This window comes from Mustela erminea, chromosome 11 (assembly GCF_009829155.1).
Source record: "Mustela erminea isolate mMusErm1 chromosome 11, mMusErm1.Pri, whole genome shotgun sequence".
Classification (NCBI taxonomy): domain Eukaryota; kingdom Metazoa; phylum Chordata; class Mammalia; order Carnivora; family Mustelidae; genus Mustela; species Mustela erminea.
In genome coordinates, this window is record NC_045624.1 from 75,553,428 (window position 1) to 75,580,401 (window position 26,974).

General features: G+C 41.6%; 1 protein-coding gene across 1 annotated transcript in view; it reads left to right on the forward strand.

The window, feature by feature from the left end:
* Positions 1-26,974, forward strand: part of ABCB1 (ATP binding cassette subfamily B member 1) — a 107,354-nt gene that overhangs the window by 75,520 nt on the left and 4,860 nt on the right. Inside the window, exons 20-25 of the mRNA XM_032304512.1 lie at positions 1,495-1,578; positions 8,329-8,532; positions 14,836-14,936; positions 16,188-16,328; positions 19,809-19,965; positions 20,686-20,883. Coding sequence (XP_032160403.1) covers positions 1,495-1,578; positions 8,329-8,532; positions 14,836-14,936; positions 16,188-16,328; positions 19,809-19,965; positions 20,686-20,883 — 885 coding nt within the window. The remainder of the gene's footprint in view (positions 1-1,494; positions 1,579-8,328; positions 8,533-14,835; positions 14,937-16,187; positions 16,329-19,808; positions 19,966-20,685; positions 20,884-26,974) is intronic.

Genomic DNA, 26,974 nt, shown 5'->3' on the forward strand with positions numbered 1-26,974 from the left:
CAACAGTCCCTGTCTTTAAGGAAGTTATATGCCACTGGAAGAGGCATTTTAACACAGCAATTTTAAAAAAGCAAAGTGATGCATGCTATAATAACTTGTAACACTTTTTTGTTTCTTAAATATTTGGGGAAAATATGATAGATATTGCTTTAATTGCAAATCACCAGTATGGATAATAGTTATTTTTATTGTGGATATAACTCATTGTGGATATAACTCATACTACAAATTCACAATCTTTTTAGTACTTATGTACTTAAAAAGATAAATGGACTACTGGCTAATAACACATGAAAAAATGCTACCCGTCACTTGGAATCAAGGAAGTACAAATCAAAACCTCAATGAGATAATACACCAGTCAGAATGGTTAAAATTAACAAGTCAGAAAACAACAGATGTTGGAGGTTGTGGAGAAAAGGGAACCTTCTTACACTGTTGGTGGGAATGCAAGTTGGTACATCCACTCTGGAAAACAACATGGAGCTTCCTCAAACAGTTAAAAATAAAGCTACCCTACAGAATTGCACCACTGGGTATTTACTCCAAAGATACAAATGTTATGATCCAAAGGGGCACATGCACCCCAATATTCATAGCAGCAATGTGCACAATAGCCAAACTACGGAAAGAGCCCAGATGTCCATCGACAGATGAATGGATAAAGAAGATGTGGTGTATATACATACATACACACACACACAAACACACACACAATGGAATATTACTCAGCCCTCAAAAATTGAAATCTTGCCATTTGCAGCGACATGGATGGAAGTAGGGGGTATTATGTTAAGTGAAATAAGTCAATCAGAGAAATCCAGTTACCATATTCACTTACTTGTGGAATTTAAGAAACAAAACCAGACCATAGCAGAAGGGAAGGAAAAATAAGATGAAATCAGACAGGGAGACAAACCATAAAAGACTCTTAATCATAGGAAACAAAGTGAGGGTTGGTGAGAATGGGGTTGGGGGATAAGGTAACTGGGTGATATTAAGGGAGGCATGTGATATAATGAGCACTGGGTATTGTATAAGACTGATGAATCACTGCTCTCTACCTCTGAAACTAATAATATGCTATGTGTTCATTAATTGAATTTAAATAAAAGTAAATTAAAAAAATTAAAAGGTAAATGGCTTTATCAAAAAATCCTATTTTGTGTTAATCTTAAATTTCAATCTGAATTTCTTTTGTTGATTTTTTTAAACCCAATTTATTTATTCTGCCCTGAACTCCAGTTATCTAAACTGCCTATTCAGCCTCTCTATCTGGATGTCTAAGTAGCAGGCACTCAGAACATTATTTTGACAAATGAAATTACTTATGTGTTTGTCTATTAAGTCCCTTTCTTGTCTACTGAGTGTCAAATCCTGAGTGTGAAATGCAAGGGGTATAAATGATAAACATCCTGATCTTGTCCTTGCCCTTGGAGCTAAGGGTCTTATAAGTAGAGCTTTAAGATAATAAAATCTTTTTCTGTGCCACAGGATGTGAGCTGGTTTGATGACCCTAAAAACACCACTGGAGCATTGACAACTAGGCTTGCCAATGACGCTGCTCAAGTTAAAGGGGTATGTACCTTCTTTCTGCTGGTGTTAGTCTTAGTTGGCCATTTTGGATCTCCGCATGGAAGTAATTTTCCCATTTTCGGTGTTCTCGTTATCATTAAAATGTTAGATAAATATTTAACACAATAAATCATTTGCCTCATAGCAAAAATGTTAACCACTTAAATAAACATTGTATACTGTATAGTGTATATATAATTTACAAGCTTTCTTTTGTGGTTTACTAGTTAGTCATATTATTTACAGGATACACATGGAAGGATAATTATTTATAAAAGGAAGTATTTATCAGCATATCATGCAAGATCAGTCTGTTTTGGTTTCAGTTAATCAACAGAGAACCAATTGCTCCTGAAAAAAGAATGTAGGTTCTGTATACATGTCTAGGAGTACTGCAGTTTAGAAGAGAGGGAAGAAAAATCTAAAAACAGGTGGAGGGGCATTCAGGTGACTCAGTTGGTTAAGCATCAGACTCTTGATTTCAGTTCAGGGCATGCCATCAGGGTCTGAGATCAAGTCCCACATCGGGCTCCCCGCTAGGCCGGCCTGGGGTCTGCTTAAGAGTCTCTCTCTCTCTCTCTCTCTCTTTCTCTCCCTCTAGACCTCCTTGCCTACCCTGCTCATGCATGTGCACTCTCTCTCTCTCTCTCTCAATAAAAAATAGTAATAATAATAAAAATAAAAACAGGTTGAAAGAAATGAGAAGCACATTAAAACGTTAAAGCAGTGGTAGAAGGAACAACTTCATAACTTCATTATAAAGCTCAAATTTTACTAGTACATGACTCTCTTTAACTGCTCAACTAGAAACTGTTGAACCAGGAGGTTTTTGATTTGTGCAGGAAGTGACAATTTCTTCTACACTGTAACTACTGATAGCAAAAATGCACAAGATGATACAGGATTTGAAAAAAAAAAAAAAAGCATGTGATGTCTGCTGTGCCTTTCCCTCCCTTGAACCTTATTAATCTTTTAGTCTTTCTTTAAGGTAGCTCTATATTAAAGTTTCTTCTATCAAATACAGGGGGCTTCCGTAAGACTAAATTAGGTTATGAATGTGTAAGCGCACAGAGTTTTAAATTACAATGTAAATCTTGTGACTTTTTTTTTTTTAAGATTTTATTTATTTATTTGACAGAGAGAGAGAGAGATCACAAGCAGGCAGAGAGGCAGGCAGAGAGAGAGGGGGAAGCAGACTCCCCACTCAGCAGAGATCCCGATGCGGGGCTCGATCCCAGGACCCTGCGATCATGACCCAAGCTGAAGGGAGAGGCTTAATCCACTGAGCCACCCAGGCGCCCCTCTTGTGACTTTTTGAAATGCAGATTTCTTTGCTTAAAACACACAAATCAATGAACATGGAGGTTTAGATCAAGTTGTGTAGAACCTATCAGTGCCACATGTGTACTACTTGAAATAACTTTGAACTTCATAAAGCAGACAACAACTTGGCCTTCTGGTGTCTACACAGCATGCCAGGATCATCATTAAAAATAACTATGAGAAAAAAATAACGGCAGGATGTATAGGTAAGGGCTTTCAGGCCTCAGAGATTTGGTGGTATATGCAAGAGGCCTGAATGAGGGAAATGTACTAGCCCTGTAGATAAATAGAGAGGAATGTTCTAAACAGAAGAATCAGAAGTGCTAAGGCCCTGAGGCTGGAGCATTTCCATAACTGTTCTAAAAAGAGTAAAGAGAGTAGTATGGCTGCAGTAAAGTGAGTGAAAGGAAGAGGCATAAGAATTGAGATCTGCATTATATCTGGAAATAGATGGGAAATCATTGTAGGGTTTTGGACATAGAAGCGATGGGATCCGAAAGTTTGTTTGTTTGTTTGTTTGTTTGTTTTTAAAATCTTGTTTATTTATGACAGAGAGAGCACAAGCAGGGGGAATGGCAGGCAGAGGGAGAGGGAAAAGCAGGCTCCCTGCTGAGAGAGGGTAGCCTGACCAGGGGCTCAATCCAGGTCCCCAGGATCATGACCACAGCTGAAGGCAGTCGTTTAACCAACTGAGCCACCCAGGCGCCCCTTGGGATCTGAAAGTTTTAAAGGCTGCTGTATGACTAGGCTGAAGGGGGCAAGGGTGGAGGCAGGGAATGTATTGCCATAAGTCAGGGGAGGGATGATAACATTTTAGACTGGAGTGGTCATCGTGAAGGTGACAAAAAGTAATCAGATTCAGGACATAGTTTGAAGGTACAGCCAACAGAATTTATTGGTTATATGTAGGGTATAAGAGAATGGGAATATAGAATGTCTCCATAATTTTTGACCAGCATCACTTTAAAAAATGGAACTGTGGGGCACCTGGGTGGCTCGTTGGTTAAGTTGCTGCCTTCAGCTCAGTTCATGATCCCAAGTTCCTGGGATCGGGCCCCACGTCAGGCTCCCTGCTCAGCAGAGAGCCTGCTTCTCCCCACCTCTCTCTCTCTCTCTGCCTGCCGCTCTGCCTGTTTGTGCTCTCCCTATATTTCTCTGCCAAATAAATAAAAACCTTTACCAAAAAAATGGAGTTGCTTTTTAATGAAACTGGGAGACGTTGAAAGAACAGATTTGAGGGAGAGTTGAGAGTTCTTTTTGGAACATGGTACATTTGAGATGTCCAATGGGATGTCCAAGTGGAGATATCAAGAAGGCAGATTAGATGCACGGGTCTGGAGCTGAGCACAGAAGTCTGGTCTGGAAATAGACATTTGGAGATTTTTCAGTGCATTGATGGCTTGTAAACCAGGGGGCTGGGTTAATAGACAAGGAAGCACACGCAGCTAGAGAGCATGGAAAGTGCTGGGCCATGAGGTCCGGGCTATGAGGACGTACCTGCAAAAAAGACTGGGAAGGAGCAGCCAGTGAGGGTCCTAGAGCAGTGTCCTAGAAACAACATGGAAAAAGTGTTTTCAGGAGGAGCATTCAAGGATATCAGATACCGCTAATAAGCGGTATCACCTTGTGAGGTGATGGAACATCTTACCATGCTCCAGCCTCTAGAAGGTGCTGATGGGGGAAGGAAAAAAAAAAAAAGGAGCCATGGTTCTGACAAGAACTGTTTCAAGGTGTGGTGGGAGCAAAACCTTCTGGAAGGGTGATCAAGAAAAAGGAGAAAAGAGAACAAACACCATTAGATACATTGTTAAAGGACTTCTTGGGAAATGGAGAAGAGAAGTGGGTGTTAGGTAGAAGACATAAAGCATCAGTCTCTATTTTTTAAATTTAACTTGGCAGGAGAATCAGTCAGTGAGCTTGGGGTCAATCCATTTTTCTCCCTCCCTTCAAGAGTGAGTCTTTGGCGATCAGGCTCCATGCGAACACAGTGTGTCCTCAAATTTCTGAAATCCACATTTCCCTAGTTAAACTTTGCTGCCCTCCCTTTAGCATGCCCTTCACAGAGATCTGGTTGAATGTGCTCATGTGCCCACAGGGACACACACGTCCCACACCTTGTTTGGTGTGGAGGACACAGCCTAGAGTAAATACTGACTCAGTCCCGGTGGCAGAACCCTGAGCAGGCACAGTATGGGCATTGTGTGCTGGCTGTCCTTCTTCCCTTCTCTGAAATTCCTCTGGGATTATGGCCTGTCCTAAGCCATGGCCCTTTCTTGTATGTCTAAGACTGGTGGCCAGGCCTGTCCCTTTCCTGTCGTTTGTGAGCTCCTCAGCCCCTGGAGCTCTGGGAGCCCCGGATTGCCTGCTGGTGTTGGCCTGCTGCTTTTCATTGGTATCTTCGAACTCACACTCTGATGGCCCCACTAGCCTGCAGACCCCCGTGTGAGCCACCGGTTCAGAAGTGTTCTCCAGAACTTCGACCAGTAGCTAAGGACCAGAGAAGAGGAAGCGAGTAGGTCTGTGAGTGCCGTCAGAGGCAGAAAAGTCTGATGTAGCCGTTACCACAGGTTGGTGGAGACAGGACAGTTGTATCCACTTAATGCTACCAGCTGACCTGTTCATGTTGGGGCAGATGTGTGTAGGTGTGTAAATATACATACACACAGCTATATGCATGCATATACATATATTCACTTAAATTTACCTGTGTGTGTATGTGTCTGTGTCTGTGTGTCTGTGTGTTTGTATCTCTACTCCACAGTGGGAAGTGGTGAAATTAATTTTTTATATCCAAAAATACCCAAGGGAAGCAATACTATCAAAAATCATTCTACCCAAGCCAGGGCTAACTCAAGTTTGTGCATATATAGTTACTGATAATGTTTATCTAGGTTAAATGTTCTTCATATTTAACTTGACCATCAAGGAAACATTTTCTTGGATGTATTTCTGAGTCAGAAGCATGTTCTGCTAGGAAAGAAATCAGGAGGAAATAATCTAAGCATTTTGCATATGAAATAGTGAGCTTTAAAGTTTTATTTTGGTTTTAGGACTAGATTTCTGCAGGGGAAAAAAAGCAAATGAGAGCCATGTACAGATCAAAAGCCACTATGTATTTAAGGTTTTTTTTATATCCCCAGGAGAAGGTGGTTGAGGGGAAGATGGAGTTATAAATGTTTCTAATTTCAGAAAAAGGCTCAGGAAATGCCCCCCCCCCCCCCAGTAAGCATAAGTGCTTTAAATTAGATTTCAAGCAATATGGTCATGTTTGGAGGAGGAAATAAATATCAGGGCAGGGAGTAACAAGGAAGAATGGGCAGGAAAATGAGAAGAGGAAGTGAGATAGAATTACTTGAAAGAACAGCGGGTGGAGAGGTAATGAGGGGTCTTGATGGGTTTCAAGTGTTGGGCTGCTTTTGTCTCCCCCTGTTTCAAGCTTGGGCTATGGTTTTTGGGAGTGTTCTCTTCTGTCAGTTCTACTTTTTGAAATGAAAATTACCAGGCTACTACTAATCTCTGCTGTCCCATTCATTGTGATCCTCAGAACTCTAGAGTCCTGCTCTGTGTGATGACTAGAGGTGGAACAGTGTTCGTCTTTAGCATAAGGAACAGTAACCAGCGCCATGACTTCAAGTGCTAACTCAAGTCAAACCGAGGAGTATAATCTCCCCACACCCCAAAGCCTGAGGTTCTTGATCTTTTCTTCACCTTTCATGTACATGAGAGGAGAATTTGTCCTCTCTGATCCATTTCCATGACCTTGACTGCCATCCAGACCTGAACATTCCTATGTCCGGAAGGTTATTGTGCTGGAATCGTTCACTTGCTGTGAGCTTTGTGGATGTTCTGAGCACTTCTCTCAGTCAGTAGCTGTGGGAATTGAGTTCTGGGTAGGACGCGTAGATTCTGAGAGCAGGAGCAGTTTACATTGTCCCCGTGCCATGGACTCTGACCTTTGACTTTTAGGTTGGAAACGCACAAATGCAGAGACCTGGCTCTGAAATCCACTTCATTTTTTGACAAACCAAATTTGGTTAAGCATCCCTTTGATAGAAACTCAGCAGCTGCATCAAACAGAAAGAAATGTTCCATTATTCATTCTGTCTGGCACAATTCCTGGTACAGAATTTAATGTACAGAGGCTCCTAGTAGTTATAATACCCTTGCCCCCTAATTCCTGGTCTGGTATTTATATCATGTAGGTGCTGAATGATTTTAGAGGGTTGATACTGGAATGATGGAGAAGGGGGTACACAGAGGAGTATGTGACCGGTCTGGACTTTACTGCATTGGAATCTGAGTCTGGCCCTGGTCAGGCAGAGGAAACTTTGGGAGTAGAAAAAACTTGGGCCATTCCCAAATCTGGTCATCAGAGCTGGACTTTGGAAGGGATTGAGGGCTTAGGTGTTTCTAAGGTAGAGAAGTATGGTATGGAGTAGTGGACTGAATTGACTTTATAGTTTGACTTCTGGCTTTAGAGCTGGAAGTCACTGCATGCTACTGAAAGTTATGCTCCAGGCCCCCTCTGGCATTCACACTAAAGTCTCTAACGCTTGCTTAATACCCTAAGTTAAATTCCATAACTTTCAGCTCTATGTAGTTTTCCCAAATCAACTGCAGGTTAAATTAAACCCAATAAGCATCTCAAATAGACCCAGATATATTTGGATTCCTTAATGACATATATTAGACTTAACTTATGAGTAGCTATGCATCTAACATTGGAAATCTCCACCATTTCCAGTGTAACTATCAGATTATTTATCTTGTTTATTTATTTTTTAAAAGATTGTGTTCATTTATTCGACAGAGAAAGAGAGAGCAAGGGAGGGAACACAAGCAGCGGGGGTGAGAGAGGGAGAAGCAGCTTCCTGCTGAGCAGGGAGCCCAGCACGGGGCTCGATCCTTGGACCCTGAGATCATGACCTAAGCCGAAGGCAGGTGCTTAACGACTGAGCCACCCAGGAGCCCCTTTTATCTTGTTTATTTGAAGAGCTTACTTTAGTGATCATGGTTTCATTGATTAATGAAAATTTTCTTGGTATTAAAAGTTAGAAGAGAGGGGTGCCTGGGTGGCTCATTTGGTTAAACGTCCAACTCTTGAACCTAGTCCAGGTCTTGATCTCAGGGTCGTGAGTTCAGGCCCCGTACTGGTGTGGAGCCTACTTAAAAAAAAATTGGAAGAGATAGAAATATGTAACTTAGCTCTGAATTATTGATCTTCTTTCAGTATTTACTCTGTCATGGAAATTTTCATTTTAGAAACCAGATAAACTTACGAGTAAAACTTTCCCTTTTGTTTTGTAAGTGAGAAGATAATTAATAGAATTTCATGAAGCTGAAGTCATAATCCTGAGGAAAATATAGGCATGGGTTTTAAAGAGAATATGAAAGCATTTCTGTAATTTGTTTTGTGTTTTTATTTTGTAGGCTATAGGTTCCAGGCTCGCTGTAATTACCCAGAATATAGCAAATCTTGGGACAGGCATTATTATATCCTTAATCTATGGCTGGCAGTTAACACTTTTACTCTTAGCCATCGTACCCATTATTGCAATAGCGGGAGTTGTTGAAATGAAGATGTTGTCTGGACAAGCACTGAAAGATAAGAAAGAACTGGAAGGTGCTGGGAAGGTGAGTCAACCTAAATATAAATGCTGATCTGAAAGAGTGAAATATTCTAATCAGGGTCGTTCTATTACTCACTGCTATTCACTGTGCTCGGAGAATGTTTTTATACTCAGTCCTTCAAGCAGTCTCACTTGACCGGAGGAAGATTTGAAACTGAAGAAAAGAAGCCCAACGATGTCTGAGGCTCACAGCCTGACAACTGATTTTGTTAGGCTTTCATTGTTTCATTGTCCTCATGCTCTTCCTCTCTGCCCTCTCCCTCTGTCCTTCTTTCCCTCAAGCAAGCTGAAATCCATTCCTTTATTGAGGAAAGCAGCCCCATTTTATTACATGTGATTGGGGGGGGTGGTTAAAATATGGAAAAGTCCTAAAGGTATTTATTCTGTCAGGCTTAAATTGTTAGCATTCTTTCCTTTTTATCATGCCTCCTGCTGGCATCTTATTTCTGTTTATCTTTACCCTACTACGGGTAGTGTGGCTCCTATTACTACTTTTTCTTCTCTTTCCTCTCCTTCTCTTCCTACATACTTGTTTACTTGTTGTTGTTGTTTTGAAACAAATGCTTGTATGGCATTTACAGTGTTTCCTTGGCAATGCTTTACTCCTCATTGTGACCCTAAGAAGTTGGCTTTATTATTCATTCCTTTTTCAGCTGAAGCTGAGGCACAGGTGGGTCGTGGCCCCAGTGCCTTAGAGCTGATAAGCCTCATAGCCAGGATCCAAAGTTGTGCCTCTGTGAAGAAGCAGAGAGGTCTTCTAATGGCCAAACAAATCTGATAGCACATGGTTTATATCACTACAGAAATAGAAGTGGTCAGAGCATGACTGAGCCCCAAAACTGGGTAGGGATACATCTATTAGTAGACCCTCCAGGGTTCCTAAGAGTCAGGGATCCAGAAAGATCCAGTGGCTCTGGCTTTCTAGGCCATGTATCTGAGGTACTTTGTTTCAGGACCAGGCACCACACCAGAGAATAATGAATGATGTAGTGGGTACTTCTTCATGGAAGTTAATCACCACTGACACTTTGTCCTCTACCTCCCAGCCATCTCCTCAGACTTTTTATCCTGTTTCCTTAGGATTCCTTCACAAATTCCATTGGACTAGTTTTAGTGTTTCCTAACTAGTGTCTATGGGAGAAAGGTCTCATGTGAGGCTCCCCTTCAGGCCATCGGAGACCCAGTCCCAAGCTTCAGCAGGACCAAGCTGACCCACTGGCATCTGGTTGTGGGCTGGCCCTTGTCACATTGACCCCTATCAGGAGACATGTTCTGTGAACAATCACCTCATTTAATACTCCACTGTCTTGTTTTTTTCTTTCTGTGGTATTGACTTTTCATGTGAGAGGATGGAAAAATCTAGGACAAAATGTGTAGAAAGAAAATGTATTAGTGTTTAGGAATATCATCATTTCCTGAGGTGTTCAAAATGTCCCAGAAAGGAACCTTATGTTGTTTAGAGGAAGAAGGTGATCAAGATTCTCAATTATAAGGTAATTTGTTAGACATCACAGGTTAGCACTTCTAAAGTGGATCCCTGAATTCCTTGAGATCCCAAGGAATCTCAGATTTAAGACTCTTGGAGATCTGTCCCAGGGGCAAGGAAGGGGGGGCAGGTAGACATGGATATGTGTGAATGTGGCAGCTTCACTGAGCAGAGGTTGAGAAGTGAGATACATGCTCTGATTCAGAGGTGTTTCATGAGACTGGCGAGAACAGGTAGGGAAAGTGGTGATTCCAAGACTATCTGGTCTGTGTAGTTTTGAAAATCAACTCCCAAAGCTCCCCATTCCCAGGTTACCATTTACTGAATATTTAATATATGTCAGGCATCATGTGAGGAGCTTTGTGTGCATTTTCTCCTTTGATACTCAATCACTTTTTGGAATTCTTCTTATTAGTTGATAAAACCCAAGGTTCATAGAAGTTGGGTAACTTCCCCAAATCACAAAGCAATAGTTCTAACTGATCTCCCTGCTCCCACTCCTTCCCTTCTTGTCCACCCACTTTCTACATTCTTCTCACAGAAGCTACCCTGATCTCTTACAAACACAAGAACACACTAACCAGTTACCAACTTAAAACCCTCTGGTGGATTCTGATCACACTGGGAAGAGATCAACTTTGTATCCTAGTTGATAAGACTCTGCATGATCTCTTCCCCCCGCCCCAACGTCTTCTCTGAGTGAGTCTTTCATGACTCTCTCCCATGCCCACCCCATTCTGGCCTCATGGCCTCATTACAAGCTGGCTCCCTCTGATCTTCCCTTCCCTGGTTCCTTTATATTATTAAGATCTCAGCATTATTACCCCTTTGGTGAGGTCTTTCCTGATCCCTGAATTCTCAGCACTTGTTGTTTGTCTGCTATTTCTTTGTTTATTGAATAGTGGACTGTCTACCCTACTAAGGCATAAGCTCCATGGGGACCAGCACTGGGTCTGTTGGTTTGCCCTTACAGAGACCGAGCAGGGCCAGGATTCCAGAGCAAGACCGTGTTGGGGGCAGCCTGATCATAACCTCTACCCTGCCTGAGCTCCATTGATTTCTGTCACATTATTATTGACTAGTGAACATCTTAATAAAATTGGTGCTTTTTCCTTTTCAGAAATAAAAGCCATAATCAAACCTCAGTTTATTTGAGGATAGGAAGAAAAGTATGAGGAGGGGTTTTTTTTTTCTTTCTAGGGGAAAAAAAATTATACATATATATATATACATATATATATACATATATATGTATAATTTTATATATATACACATAATTTTATATATATACATATAATTTTATATATATGTATATATATATATATGTGTATATATATATATATATATATATTGCTTTCTTCAAAATTATTTTGTTCACGATGGCTACTGAAGGAAACTCAATGCTATTTACTCTTCTCATATTAGGGTTCTCTTTTCTTGGAGTTCCTGGGTGGCTCAGTCTGTAGCATCTGAGTCTTGGTTTCCACTCAGGTGGTGATCTCATGGGTTGTGATCTCATGGGTTGTGAGAAGTATCCCCAAGTTGGGCTCTGTGTTAGGTGGGGAGTCTGCCTAAGATTCTCCCTCTCCCTCTGCTCTACCCCTGCTCGCTCTCTCTCTCCCCCTCAAATAAATAAATAAACTTTGAAAAAAAGTCCTCTCTCTTCATAGTGGTTTCCTGAGTTTCTATTTAAAACTCTGTGAGGATGCAGAGTACTCATTAAGCCTTTTCTTAATTGCTTCATCATGAGGCAAAATGAAGATGGTTGTGAAGTGATTACTTTATGGTTTTACTCACTATGTGAGGTCTGTGACTCATAAACTCACTTGTATTGCGTTATTTACACCCTCTATGGAGTGACCACATTTACAGACCATTTGGTTTTTTAAAAACAAACAAAACACACCTGACTTAGAAAATCGTGCACAGAAAATATTTCTTAGAAACCACTGAAATTTACGGTAGAATCTGTTTTCAGCAGACATTTTTATAAATTGTTGAATTTCCTTACTAACATGAAGAACCTTTCCGTTTGTTTGGAGCATTATCATTGAAAATATTTCTAACATGGGTCTGAACAAGGGTTTTGTGCAGATTTGGCTAGAGGTCCATTTGTTCTTCTAATTTTTTGTTTTCTGCACTTTGAGGATTTTCTAAAATAAATGTATATTATTTTCATAGTGTGTACAGATTTTTTAAATATTATTTTTTTTGACAGAGCACAAGTAGGCACAGTAGAAGGCAGAGGGAGAAGGAGAAGTAGGCTCCCTCCTGAGTAAGGAGCCTGACACGGGGCTCAATCCCAGGACCCTGGGATCATTACCTGAGCCGAAGGCAGTTGTTTAACTGACTGAGCCACCCAGGTGCCCCGTGTGTACAGATTTTTATAAAATATTTTAACATGAATTGAATCTGGACATTTTCCTATCTTTGTCAGTAGTTTATGGTAAACATAGTTCAATATTCTTGGCCTAACTGGGTCAGAGAATAATATTTTTAACTTTATTTTTTTAAAGATTTTATTTATTCATTTGACAGATGGAGATCACAAGCAGGCAGAGAGGCAGGCAGAGAGAGAAGGGGAAGCAGGATCCCCAGAGAGCAGAGAGCCTGATGCAGGGCTTGATCCCAGGACCCTGAGATCATGACCTGAACCGAAGGCAGAGGCTTAACCCACTAAGCCACCCAGGCGCCCCTTAACTTTATTTTTTAAATAAGTTTTTGTTTTTAAGTATACGGTCTTACTGTTTTTCTTCTAATAGCTCTTTGAATTACTCTTTAAAAACTGACATGTTGTATCAAATATTTGCATTTCTTTTTGAAATTAGGTAATTGGTATAGGATTTAGTAAGAAGTAAGTAAGGTTTCATGTTTGATTTTTGAGCTGTTAATCATTCAACTCTTAATGAATGTGTCTTTATTGGATCACTTCTGACCATGGGGCACTTGGATGGCTCAGTCTGTTAAAGCATCTGACTCTTGATTTCAGCTCAGATCTTGATCTCAGGGTCGTGAGATTGAGCCCGATGTCAGGCTCCACACTGGGCATGGAGCCTGCTTAAGATTCTCTCTCTCTCTCCCTCTGTCCCTCTCCTGGCTCTTAAAAAAAAAAAAAAAAAAAAAATCTGTTCTGACCAGTGTACAGGCCAGAGAAAGGAAGAACATCTTCATAGAAAAATAATTTCCCTTACTCACTGATTCATAATTTAGATATAGAGTTAAAAGCTATTTTTCTTGGAATTACAGAGTTGAAAGGGACTTCAAGACACTCTTGTCCATCCCCCTCATTTTACATATGAGAAGACCAGGACACAGAGAGAGATTTCAAAGTCTCATGGCTGATATAGGCTGAAATCTTATTTTGTGCACTGGAATTTTTCAGGTTTTCCACAGCCCTTTACCTAGACTCTAAAAGAATATATTTATCCTAATTACAAAGACTGGTTGGAAATTGCATTCAATTAAAAAAATAACTGAATGGGAGAAACTTTCTGGGAAACAAATGGATAATATGTGCCATGTTCCTTAAAAATTTGTTTATTCCCTTTGACTAGTAATTTCACCTTTAAGAACTTTTCTCATGGGGCGCCAGGGTGGCTCAGTGGGTTAAAGCCTCTGCTTTCGGCTCAGGTCATGGTCCCAGGGTCCTGGGATCGAGCCCCACATTAGACTCTCTGCTCAGCAGGGAGCCTGCTTCCCTCTCTCTCTGCCTGCCTCTCTGCCTTACTTGTGATCTCTGTCGGTCAAATAAATAAAACCTTAAAAAAAAAAAAAACTCTCAAGAAAATAATTTACTTTGGACAAAGGTTTATGTGTAAGGATGTTTATCACAGCATTGTTTTTAATTTTTTTCAAAGATTTTATTTATTTATTTATTTATTTGACAGAGAGAGACACAGTGAGAGAAGGAACACAAGCAGGGGGAGTGGTAGAGAGAGAAGCACACTTCCCATCAGGCAGGGAGCCTGTTTCGGGGCTTGATCCCAGGACCCTGTGATCATGACCTGAGCCAAAGGCAGACACTTAACAGCTGAGCCACCCTGACTTCCCACACAGCATTGTTTTTAATAGGAAGAGAATGGAAAAACTTGTTCAACCATAAAGGAATGCTTAACTGGCTGGGATATTATGTGGCCCATTAAAAATCTCATTATTAAAGTGTATTTAATGAGCTTGGAAAATGCTCTTGATATTTGTTAAGGTAAAAAAAATAATGATGCAAAAGCCAGAAAAAGAAATTGGTCCCAATTTTCCTAAGTACTTATAGGCTTAGAAAAAAACAATATATAAGCTAATATGTAAAATACACATATATGGAGATTTTTACTCATTTTTTTTCTTTTCAGTATTTTCCAAATATTCCTCAGTTGTCATGAATGATAATTTTATTGAGAAAAATATGAACATCACATTTAAAATATATTAAAGTATATATATTTATATATATATATATATATATAAAATAATCATAAACCTAAAATATAACCATCATAGAAGAAAGAATACTGCAATAGTTGTAAAATACTGAGTTCTCAGGGGAATTCTGCCTCTGTAAAGAAAGCTCTGGGTTTAGCTAAGTGTTCACATCTGTTTAAGCCTTAGCTTCTCTCTCTATAAGGAGGAGACTGAATCAGCCAATCTTCCTTCCAGATCTAAAATTTGATTTAGTATATTAGTTTTCTTTTTCATAGGGAAGAAGCTCGTGGGTCATAATAAGTAATACATAATAATAAAACTAATTTATTAATCTTTTTTATGGCATTCACACTAACCACCACTGTTCATTCACCTTTGGACCTGGTGCTCTTTTTTTTTTTACAGATTGCAACTGAAGCAATCGAAAACTTCCGAACCGTTGTTTCTTTGACCCAGGAACAGAAGTTTGAATACATGTATGCACAGAGTTTGCAAGTCCCGTACAGGTAATAACCACTGAAGAGTGGCAGAGGAGTGGGGGGGGGGGGGTTTATTTTGTTTTTGGAAAGATTACTTTGGCCAGAAGGTAAGGAACAAGTGAAGTCACTAGAAGGGAACCAGCTGGGAAGCACTTGTAATTATTCAGGAGACAAATCACAAGACCCTGACCTCTTAGAAGTAGATCCTGTAACAGTGGGTAACTGACGGGAAGCAGAGGGGGAGAACAGATAGAGAATAACTCTCTGATATCAGGTTTAGGTAATGACCCTATTATTTGCTCTCAGTGGGGATGAGTTCTCTATAGAACATGAAATTTGATGTATCTGTGGGACCTGGGTAGAAGGGGTGATGCTTCCTAAATATGCCTCTCTTGAGGCTTCTCTAGTGGAGAACTTTGGTATTTCCTTTAATGCACTTATCCAGTGACGGTTCTAAACAGTCAGCCCAACCTCTCTGAGTCTCTTACACAGTAAAAAGAGAGAGTTGGACTTGATTGATGGGTTTTCAAACTTTTTTTAAAATAAGTCTTTTTTTCTGAAGAACTTCTCATTTGAACTCCCAATGTATGAGACAGATGGAAATGGAGTTGACCTGGTTGAGGCCAAGGTAGGAGGCCCACAGGGCTGCCCGTTCACCAGCCTGTGCTTACCTCCACATCATCTGGGTCACAGGGCTCAGAAAATCCACCAACATTTACGCCATTGTGTTGCCTTCTCTTACTCCCCCAGAGAGTTCAGTGCTTCCTCTTTTCTTCCCCTAACATGTTTTTTATAGGGTAACTTCATTGCATGTTTTTTATATGGTACCTTCATTGCATAATCGAATCAACAGTCAACTTGACTGGTGGGTCCCCAAGAGCAAGAATATGACTGATTGTTTTCTGTCACCCAGCATGGTTGCTGCAGCTTGTAGGTATTGGGTAAATGTGTGTTGAACAAATGTTGACTCTAGAGTGCATATATTTTGTACATCCAAAAGTGGAGGGAGACGGAAGTAACTTCCATTTATGAATCCCTAACAGAACCTTCATGTTTTCCTTGGCTTATTTTAACTTTACCTCAACACTTTCAGGTATAGCTAATCCTCCATTAGGCAGTTTCCTAAAATTTCACAAGCAGAAAAGTGAGCACCAATCTTACCTTTTTGGAAACTGAACCCATTTTTATCTGCCATGCCCCGTGGCTGATCTAGCAAAGGTAATGTTTTAAGGACTGAGCAATGAAAGTCAAGTTAGCTTCATAACATCTTCTTTTCAGAAACTCTTTGAAGAAAGCACACATCTTCGGGATCTCATTTTCCATCACCCAGGCAATGATGTATTTTTCCTACGCTGGCTGTTTCCGATTTGGTGCCTACCTGGTGGCCAACGGGTTCATGAACTTTCCGGATGTTCTGTTGTAAGTATTGGGTTAATATTGGCAATTGAACTCTAGAAATATAACTGAGGTAAACATACATACTTCATGCCTAGATAGAAAACCTTACTGGGAAGCTTCATGAAGAGATCCTGGTGATTCAGAAGGTGAAATCTTGCCCAAGTCTCTGTGTATTATCACAGAAGTACCCCCATTTCTTTTGTGGAATCAATGACTGTCCCTTCCCCAGTGCTGACTCATACATTGGCCTTTCTGAATCTGTGGCTCAGTGGGGGTAGTGATTCAATGAGGGGTTCCCAGGAGGTTTTGGCGTTTGGGAAGAAGCCTAACCCTGAACCAAGGGTTTGGATCCTTTTAACGAAATTTCTGAACAGGGAAACTAAAGAGCAAGTGTGGGACACTGAGCTCTGCAAGCCCTGGGAGTTTCTAGAATACATTTGCTTTCCTTGACACAAGAAGAGCTGAAGGTAAGAGCTGAAGAAATTAAAAAATGACAAAGGAAAAGCTAGACTGGGATTTGTGCTCCATTGCTATGAAGGCAGAAAATTGTTCCTCTGTCAGGGAAAGACAGACCTGCACTTAATTATTCTTCTGAAATACTCAGATGTGCAGTTGGGTAGTGAAAAGTATGTATAATCTTTCTGGGCATCTAGATTTGGTGGTGGGTGAGACTCTGCCCTTTGATAGAATACCATTATTAGTGGTAGGACAGTTTTACATTTAAACCAGAATCATCTAAACCTGGCTTATCTAAGGTGTGGAGGTAATGGTTTCATTCTGTTTAGACATTTGCTTGTGTATGCATTATGGCTAGTTCAGGATGACCTCAACAGAGGATTTACAATTTCTCCCTAATATCATTGTCTGACAAATGATATGCAGGAGCTACTTATGACTTGGACCAAAAGACTAAACCAAGCATCATTGTCATTGGGGCTAAAATTAGATAATTATTTGATATATTGTTTCGCTTCAAGGTAAGGCATCGAATTGATGGAAGTTGCTGACACATGGGCATTTAGATCGAGAGGATCAATCTTTTGAGTAAAGGAAGGGAGAGGCCTGTCAAGATTAGTCCCACTTGTAAAAGATCTTATAAGAGTAAATAATGACAAGCTGGAGATTCACCATTTGTATAATTTTCTAGAGCCCGGAGGAGATGTGACGGTATTCTTCTGGGCGGGTTCCCAAGTACTGTGTTAGTTCTAGGCCTATTGTTTTTTTTGTTTTTTTTTGTTTTTTGTTTTTAAAGATTTTATTTATTTATTTGACAGAGACAGACACATTTGACAGAGAGACAGAGAGAGAGAACACAAGCAGGGTGAGTGTGAGAGGCAGAAGCAGGCTTCCCGCCAAGCAGGGAGCCTGATGCAGGGCTCGATCCCAGGACCCTGGGATCATGACCTGAGCCGAAGGCCGATGCTTAACAACTGAGCCACCTAGGTGCCCTCGGGCCCACTGTTTAAAAAGGTGTATGGAAGTAGCCAAATTATGGAAACAGCCCAAGTGTCCCTTGGCCTTTGCGTGGATAAAGAAGAAGAGACATGTATATATAATAGAGTATTCCTCAGCCATAAAAAGAAAGAAATCTTGCTTTTTGAATGACAAGGATGGAGCCAGAGTATGATGCTAAGCAAAGAAAAACTCAGAGGAAGACAAACATCATATGATTTCCTGTGGAATTCCACCTGTGGAATTTTAAAAATAAAATAGATGAAAACCGGGGGGTTGGGGGGGGGGGGGGAGGAGAAGAGACGCAAATCCAGAAACAGACTTAACCACGGAGAACAAAATAGTGGTTAGCTGAGGGGAGGTGGGGGGATGGGTGAAGTAGCCGGTGGGGATTAAGGAGGGCACTTGTGATGAGCACTGGGTATTGTTTGGAAGTGTTGAATCAGTATATTCTACGCTTGAGACTAATAGTACACTGTATGTTAACTACCTGGATTTTAAATAAAAACTTGGAAAGGAAAAAATAATTTAAAAATAAAATACTAAAAAGGCACGTGGAGAAATGTGTCCAGAGGAGGGCAACTGGAGTGTCCAGAGGGAAAGGATTTACCAAAGAAGTAAAGGGCCTTTTTGACAATATTCCAGTTAAGGGCTGGATTATGCAAAAGGATTATGCAAAAGTTCTTTTCTTCCATTTGAAAAGAACTTTTTAACAATAGACTTAATCAAACTTGCTACTTCCTAAAACAAAGGATGGAAGCTTTCTTAGGGGAAGTCGCTCAGGGAACAAACTGAGAACTGGACTTGATATCCTGTAGAGTACTTCCCAGCTTTAAGCTGCTGTGATTCCCATGCCATAGGTTAAGCATGGGGATTGCATCTTGCGAGCAGCATGAGACCTGTCTCTATAAGGAGCTCACTCTTTGCTGTACAGCTCCCATGTTTTCTAAGAACCCAAGGTAATTTCAGCACCACTGCCCATATCTGTTATTTTTGTTAATAGCTGACTCCCAATGTTACATTAGTTTCAGGTGTGCAGCATGATGATTCAGCTTCTCTATACATTATGCTGTGCTCACCGCTAGTTCAACTACCATCCCTTACCATACAAGGCTATTACAATATCATTGAACTGGATTCCCTATGCTGTACCTTTTATTCCTGTGACTTACTCATTCCCTAACTGGAAGCCTGTCTCTCCCACTCCCCTTCACCCATTTTGCTCCCCACCCCCCACTGCCCCTCTGGCAACCATCAGTTTGTTCTCTGATTTCTAGGTCTGATTCTGCTCTTTATTTATCCATTCGTATTTTTAGATTCCACGTGAGGGAAATCATATGGCACTTGTCTTTTTCAATCTTCTTCCACTTAGTTGAATATCCTCTCGGTCTGTCCACGTTGTCTCTAATGCCTACACCCGTTATTGAGTGCCACAGTCACACTGCTTACCAACCAGCCGCTAAGCCCCAGTGAGTGACATGGAATAATAAGCATTCGTATTTGCGCTCAAGTCTGTGGGTCAGCTGGGCGGTTCTCCTGAGCCGGGGTAGACAGCAGATCTCAGCTCGTCTCATCCATGCGTGCAGAAGACTACAAGCTAGTTGGCTGGAGCCCACGCAGCTTGCCTCCATCTGTGCCTTGTCCTCTAGCAGGCTAGCTGGGCTTGTGGTCGTGCCAGAGAGAGAAGGTACACCAAGCCCCCTGAGTCATAGGCTTAGAACTGGCAACAGTCATTTCCACCACATCCTGTTGGCCAAAGCAAGTCATAGGCCAACTCGGATTCAAAGGCTAGGAAAATGAATTCCTGTTCTTAAATGGAGGAGCTGCCAAGTCACATTACTAGAAGGCGAGGTGAGAGAAACAGATGAAAAATGGGGCTATTTTACGGTGTATTACGCTGACATGAACTATATGAGGAGAAGAGTCTGTTGGTTTTATTTTTTAACTTCTGTCTTTCACTGTTTGCGGCAATGCTCTGTGGTTGAAGAACGGTAAGCTGTCTAGCATTATAACCCAAACTCTGCGCATGCTTCGTCTGTGTTTTTGCAGGGTCTTCTCAGCTATTGTCTTTGGTGCCATGGCAGTGGGGCAGGTCAGTTCGTTTGCTCCTGACTATGCCAAAGCCAAAGTATCAGCAGCCCACGTCATCATGATCATTGAAAAAACCCCTCTGATTGACAGCTACAGCACAGGAGGCCTCCAGCCGGTGAGTCTGATGTTTTGATGGTAAGACAGATTCCTAACTGATGAGTGCAAGTATTCTAAGAGGAAATTTAATAAAATCTGTGGGTTTTTTTTTTTTTTAATTTGCTGGGAATAAAAAGAAACTGCCTAGATCATGAGGTCATTTTAGTAAATGCTAATCATTTATGTTAACATCCAGTACTTTTGTGTAACAAGGCTACAAGGAGATAGACAGACTGCCCAATTTATAAGCAAATCCTGTTTACCAGGTTTTATTATATGTAGATTAATGTATTGTTTGTTTGTTTGTTTTTTAAAGATTTTATTTATTTATTTGACAGACAGAGATCACAAGTAGGCAGAGAGACAGGCAGAGAGAGGAGGAGGAAGCAGGCTCTCTGCTGAGCAGAGAGCCTGATATGGGGCTCAAACCCAGGACCCTGGGATCATGACCTGAACCAAAGGCAGAATCTTTAACCCACTGAGCCACCCAGGCGCCCTATAGGTTAATGTATTCTTGGGGAACATGTCTGAGTTAGCATATTTGTGTTGCATTAACAATCCCTGCTATAAAACCCCTGACTCTTTTTTATCTTATTGATTGCATTCTGGGAGTAACAGCTGCAGCGTCACTGTAATACAAGTTCACTGTCTTTGGACACCTGGTGTTAGAGGGGGTTCTCTGTACTGTGAGTTTTCAGGATTGCCATAAGCACCTTTATTGTCACTGTTCTGATTTTAGAATACATTGGAAGGAAACGTGACATTTAATGAAGTCGTGTTCAACTATCCCACTCGACCAGACATCCCCGTGCTGCAGGGGCTGAGCCTCGAGGTGAAGAAGGGCCAGACGCTGGCACTGGTGGGCAGCAGCGGCTGTGGGAAGAGCACGGTGGTCCAGCTCCTTGAGCGGTTTTATGACCCCTTGGCTGGTACAGTGGTGAGCACACTTTCTTTCTCACCTCCTCACTTCAACTTTTTTATCATCTAAATGCCTGCATGTATGTAACTCTTGACTATAAGCCATAGTTTTTCCAACCCTGGAACAACAGTCTCCCTGAAAGTCTTACATCCTACATATGGGCTCCAAGCTGTGTCTGCTTTCCCAGGCTGCTTCTCCGGGCTCTCTCTCCAACGGCCCCACCACTCTCCTTCATGAGTGGCCTTTTTTACCACCCTCCCCCTTCCCCTGGCTAGGCTTCCGCTTACACGAGAAGAGCTAGCAAAGAACTTAAGTAGCCGGAAAGATAGAGGAGGGGGAGAGGTGCCAAGAGAGACAGTAAGATGGGAAGCAAGGATGGGGTATGTTTCAAGAAGGAGAAAGTAGAGTCCGCAATGACAGATCCTGGGGACAGGTAGGAAGATGAAGACTGAAAAGACATGATAGGATTTGATAATGAATGGACTACTTGTGACATTTTTAAGTGTTCTTGGCGAATGGGGGTTGTGGTGGGAATGCATTTAGCTTGGCTGAGGCACAGTAAGAAGGGGAGGTGGAGACTGAGTGCAGACTATCTAGAAGATCAAAGGTGAAAGAAAGACAATTAAAACAGCAGTGTGAGCAGGGAGGCAGAGTCCAGGGAGACGGTCAGGATGGGGAAAGCTGGAACATTTTTATGGCTGAGGATGAGATAAAATCATTGAGAGGGTATTGAAACACATTCTAAGGAAAAAAAGAAAAGTGAGATCAACAACTTGAGGGACCAGATAAAGAATATAGAGGGATCCCCTTTTTCTCATGAACTAAAAGAATAAATGAAGGGTTGCATTTATTCATTCAACATTCAACAAACGTTTACTGAGTGCTTGTCAGACGCTATCTTAGGTCCTGAGGATGAGCTAGGAGTCATAAAGGGAGTGGTGAAGTTTTAAATGACTACAAGAGAGAATAGGAAAGAATTAAATTAGGAAGGAATAGAAGAAATTTTTATCATGTGAGTCTTAATTATTGGTTGTACTCAGAGGTGCTATTAAAAATATTTAACAGTAAGGGCATCCAGGTAGCTGAGTTGGTTAAGCGTCCAACTCTTGATTTTGGCGCAGGTCATGATCTCAAGGTCATGAGATCAAGCCCTACATCAGGTTCCACGCTGGGTGGGGAATCAACTTAAGATTCTCTCTCTCTATCCTTTCCCCACCCTTTCCTTTCTTAAAAAACAAACAAACAAATGAACAAAAAAAAACTACTAGAATTTCATGGGCACTGACCAAACAGAATGGATACCTGTTCCGTATAGTCTTATTGGTGCCTCAGCTCCGCATGGACCCCACTTGCCTTAAGGACGGTCGTGAAAGTAGAGGTTTCAGCCTGTAGTCCAGGGCCCTTTTTAAATTCAGTCACACTTAGCCATAAATATTTCTTTAACTGTATTCTACTCAGTCTGTTTCTTAACAGCTACATGAACTTTATCTCTTATTTTTACTTTCTTGTTTCAAATTTTCAGTGGATTCTGATTTTATGCTTCAATTTTGCTGTTAAAGTTTGAACAGGGAACTCTAAAGGAAGAGACAAAGGAAGCAATTATAGAAGGAAATGTTAGCTCTTAGACACTGATTATGACCCTTAACAGATGTTGAGTAAGCAGTGTATTAAATGTTGAGCTCTAATGAATTATAGGTTATGATGTCTGTACTCAAAGACTTTACCTGAAGAGATGCGACATATACTTCCATGAGTTATATAAAAGAACATAGGTCTAGAGCTGGCTCTTACGGGACCAGTAGAGCTGATTGCCTGAGGTTGAAAGACTGAGCAGTCAAGATGTCATTTGATGCAAGAGACAAAGTGAGGGTTGCTGGAGGGATAGTGGGTGGGGGGAGGGGGTAACTGGGTGATGAACATTAAGGAGGGCATGTGATGTAATGAGCACTGGGTATTGTATAAGACTGATGAATCACTGACCTCTACCTCTGAAACCAGTAATACATTATATGTTAATTAATTGAATTTAAATTTTAAAAATAATTTAAAAAATAAAAACCTCAGCAAAAATGAGAAAAATAAATTTGAAGTGGAAAAAGAAAGGATAATGTGAGCTGTGGCTGGTAGGTGATTTGCTCCCAATGTCCATATAGCTGATTTTGGCTGAAATAGCAGACTTAATGAGATCTGTGATTCTTAAACTTTTAAATTATAATCCATTAAGGAAGAGCAAAAAAAAAAAAAACAATCTCACGACCACCCCACTGCACTCATAGACAGTGCACTGTTAGTTTGGCTACTAAAGAGAATCAGCCTAGGCCTTCCAGATTTTGCACAGTGCCTCTCGCTGGTAGAACCACAGTTACTTTCAGAACCAGAAGAGAGTCTGGGAAACAGCCGTTAGCCTTCCACTCCCTTCATATATGGAAAGGCAGAGAAGAATATGGAAATGAATGCCAAGTACACAGGGCAATAACCATCTCAAGACAACACTGAAAACACAAGAAAAACAGTGTGTCCTTGTCTATTGTAGGAACACTGTTATCAGCTCCTGTACATTTGTGCTAGGGCTTTGAAGTCCTGCCAAGTGGTACACAGCAGCCAGAATTCTAGCGGAAGTGTCCTCAAGAAGCACGAACAAATGTGCCAAGTTTTGTTGATGCATATCAATTAGTAACCCTTAATAACCCAGCCTGTAGGTGACTAGTAGTTAGTTCTCCTTGGCGTGTAAACATGAACATGGCTCTGGGCATGATTGCCCATAAGAACTGAAGAAGGATGTGACCCTGAGGTCCGGAAGTCCTCATGACCGTCGGTGGGCCTTGAATGATACTTTGAGTCATGGTGACTGGAGCTGTGGTTCTCAGAACAACTGAAGAACACAGCCAGCCTGGCTCATTGCATTCCGTCAGGATCTGGCCTATTAATTTTTACAATTTCCCCAGATGATTCTAATGGCAGCCGTCATCTGAGAACCACTAAACTGATAAATTTGAAAGGTGTAGGTTAACCTGTGGAGAGCCTTGAAAAATGAAGCTACGGAGTTATACAGCGGGGGCATTCCAAGTTTTGTGGGGCCAGCAGGTTGTACTTTTTTTTTTTTTTTTAAGATTTTATTCATTTATTTGACAGACGGAGATCACAAGTAGGCAGAGAAGCAGGCAGAGAGAGAGGAGGATGTAGGTTCCCTGCCAAGCAGAGAGCCCAATGTGGGACTCGATCCCAGGACCCTAGGATCATGACCTGAGCCAAGGGCAAAGGCTTTAACCCACTGAGCCACCTCCAGGTTGTAAGTTTTTAGGGACTCTACCTAAGAAAGATACAAAATTATGAATGCAAAATTAGGTACAAAAGTGAATATTTACTTCTAATAAAACAAATCACAACAAAATAGTGAAACCTTAAAGATTCAAATCCTTTTTCTCATTTATTTATTTATTTGAGTGAGAGAGGGCATGTGCCCAAGAGGGAGCATGAGTTCGAGGAGTAGGAGAAGGAGAAGCAGACTCGGTGCTGAGCACTGGGAGTACTTGGGGCTCCATCCCTGGACCCCAGGATCATGACCTGAATGGGGGGCAGACGCCTCACCGACTGAGCCCCCCCAGGTGCCGCTCAGGTCCCTTTCCTCTATAGGCTGATATGTAAATACTCACCCAGAAGAGATTCCTGACTGCAGCCTGGCCTCCCTCCCACCCCGAACACAGTTCAGCCCCCAGCAATTACCTGCAGTTTGGGACTCTTGAAGCTGAACTTCATTACCCTCACTGTTAAATCGCCTCTGGTCTTAGTCTTCCCCGACCTTTCCTGTCTCCCCTCTCCTAGCACACCCACCATCATCAGAAGCCTGTTATCATGGTCTGGATAGTACCGGGTGGGCGCCTGAGCTAACATGGGGGCTTTCTTCTGTGATGGAAGGCAGAGATCATCTTTCAATTATAAGGCACTGTGTTACCAAAACCCAACTTACAGTGTAAAAATTCAACCCCAGGTTCCATAGTTACTGTGTGATCTTGTGTAAGTCACCTAACTTTGCTCATTTTTTTAATCTGTAAAATGGAGATTAAAACCACACCTACTCCAGGGGTGCCTAGGGGGCTCAGTCAATTGTGTGTCTGACTCTTGGTTTTGACTCAGGTCAGGATCTCAGGGGCGGTGAGATAGAGCCCCCACCCTCCGCTGTCCCCCCTACCCCGGGTCACTCAGCATGGAATCGACTTGGGTTTTTCTCTCATGCCCCTCCCCCCACTCACCACACACTCACTTTTTCTTTCTAAAATAAATAAATCTTTAAAAAAAAAACCCACAAAAAACAGCTATCTTACTAGGGGTGTTGTGAAGATTAAAAAAGAGAATGCCTGAGTCAGGCTTATCACAGGACCTATAATCGAGTCAGTGCTCAATAATTTATATCTGTAATCATGATTTCAGAGTACAGATAGCAGAATACTACATATTTACTTTTTGATTATGCTAATGAAGACAGCAGTACATTTAGCAATCTAAAACAAGATAGTAATTTAATCTGGTTTTACCTTATTATTACCAAGGGGTTGAATTTCCTGGTTAAGTTTTATTTAGGTCAGTGTCTCTTGAACAGTGTTTCCCGATCCCCCAAAGTTCCTTGGTCTTCCCTCAGACCATCACCTATGCCTCAGCCAAAGAGCCTCTGCGTTGGTCTCTTTTCCATCTGGGCTTCTAAACATGTTTTCTCTACAGAAAGGATGCTTCAGTTAACACAGGCTTTAAGAATTTTCAATTCCAGTGTATCATGTGGAACTGAGGAGGACCAAGAGTGTTACTGTATTCAGCGTGATAAAGAAACTCATTAAAATTCAGTGGGATCATTGCAATTTGTCTAATGATACTAGTTAAGCAGTGTCTGTTTTCCTGCCAGCAGCATAAGCTTGAAAAAAATTAAGCTACTCCTTTCCTGAAATTTCCATTTCTCAAGTACAGTATTCCATCTCACAAGATCTGCTGTTGTGCCACATTCTTGTATGGTTTTTACTGCCTCTCTCTACCCTCTACTTCCCACTTCACTTAACACTGTGAGGAAGCCTAGAACATAGATGCTGAAATAGTCTCCATGGCAACTGGGCTGGGTACTAAGAAGGTCATGACTGTGTTTCCTATCCCTACACTTGCCAGCTTCACAAACAGAAGCCATGTTCCTGCAGCAGAGATTGTACCTGCCAGCTATCTCCCAGGGGCACCCAGTCAGGCACATGAGATCCAGAGGGTGTATATAGCATGGTAGACCCTCACTAGCACTACAGGAAAAGCCTGAAGCTGATTCACTGGCTTCTCCAGAGGGAACGACTAGCTATCTCACTTGAATACCAGAGTTCTCTTGCAAAGTTGATGTTTGGTGCAGACATATGTGCATCTGAGCAAGGCTGGAAGGAGCACTCCCCAGGCTCCTGTAGCGTAACCCAGGGAGCCAGGTCACCAGAGAAGAGACAGCTTCTGCTTCCCACTCCTTTGGCCCAACAAGATAGATGTCTGCTATCATTCCGTCCGCCCAGCCTTCGTCCCTCTACTGTAGTTTTAATTACAGTGACACGGAGTTACCAGTCTCTGATGGTCTTGGGACACATACCCAGTGCCCAGCACTGTGCTGGGTGGGGTCTACTCAGGATCTTGTGCAGTACCTAGTTCTAGGAGTTTAGGAATTATTATCATAATTCCCATTTTGCCCACAAAGAAACGCTCAGAGAAATTAATTCATTTTTTCCAAGATCAACAACTACTTAGAGATCCAGCAGCCACCTTCCCACACTTCTTTTCCATTTAACTGTTGCACCCCGCTCTTCCAAAACTTGATTCTGAGAAGACTGACCTGCAGACCTGTTGTGTGCTCACAGGAGTTACTGATTTCCAGTCTAATCTCGGCTACTTTTCTTATGAAAAAACCGATACGTAAGAATAAGGGTGCCAACAAATTTTGTGGTATAAAACAGCATAAACTTAGTATCTCACAAATTCTGGAAGCAGATGTCTAGAATGGATTTCAGCAAGCTAACATCAAAGTGTCACCGGGATGGCTTTCCTTCTGCAGGCTCTAGGGGACCGTTTTCTTCTTCTAGCTCCTGGCCCCTCCCTCAGTCTT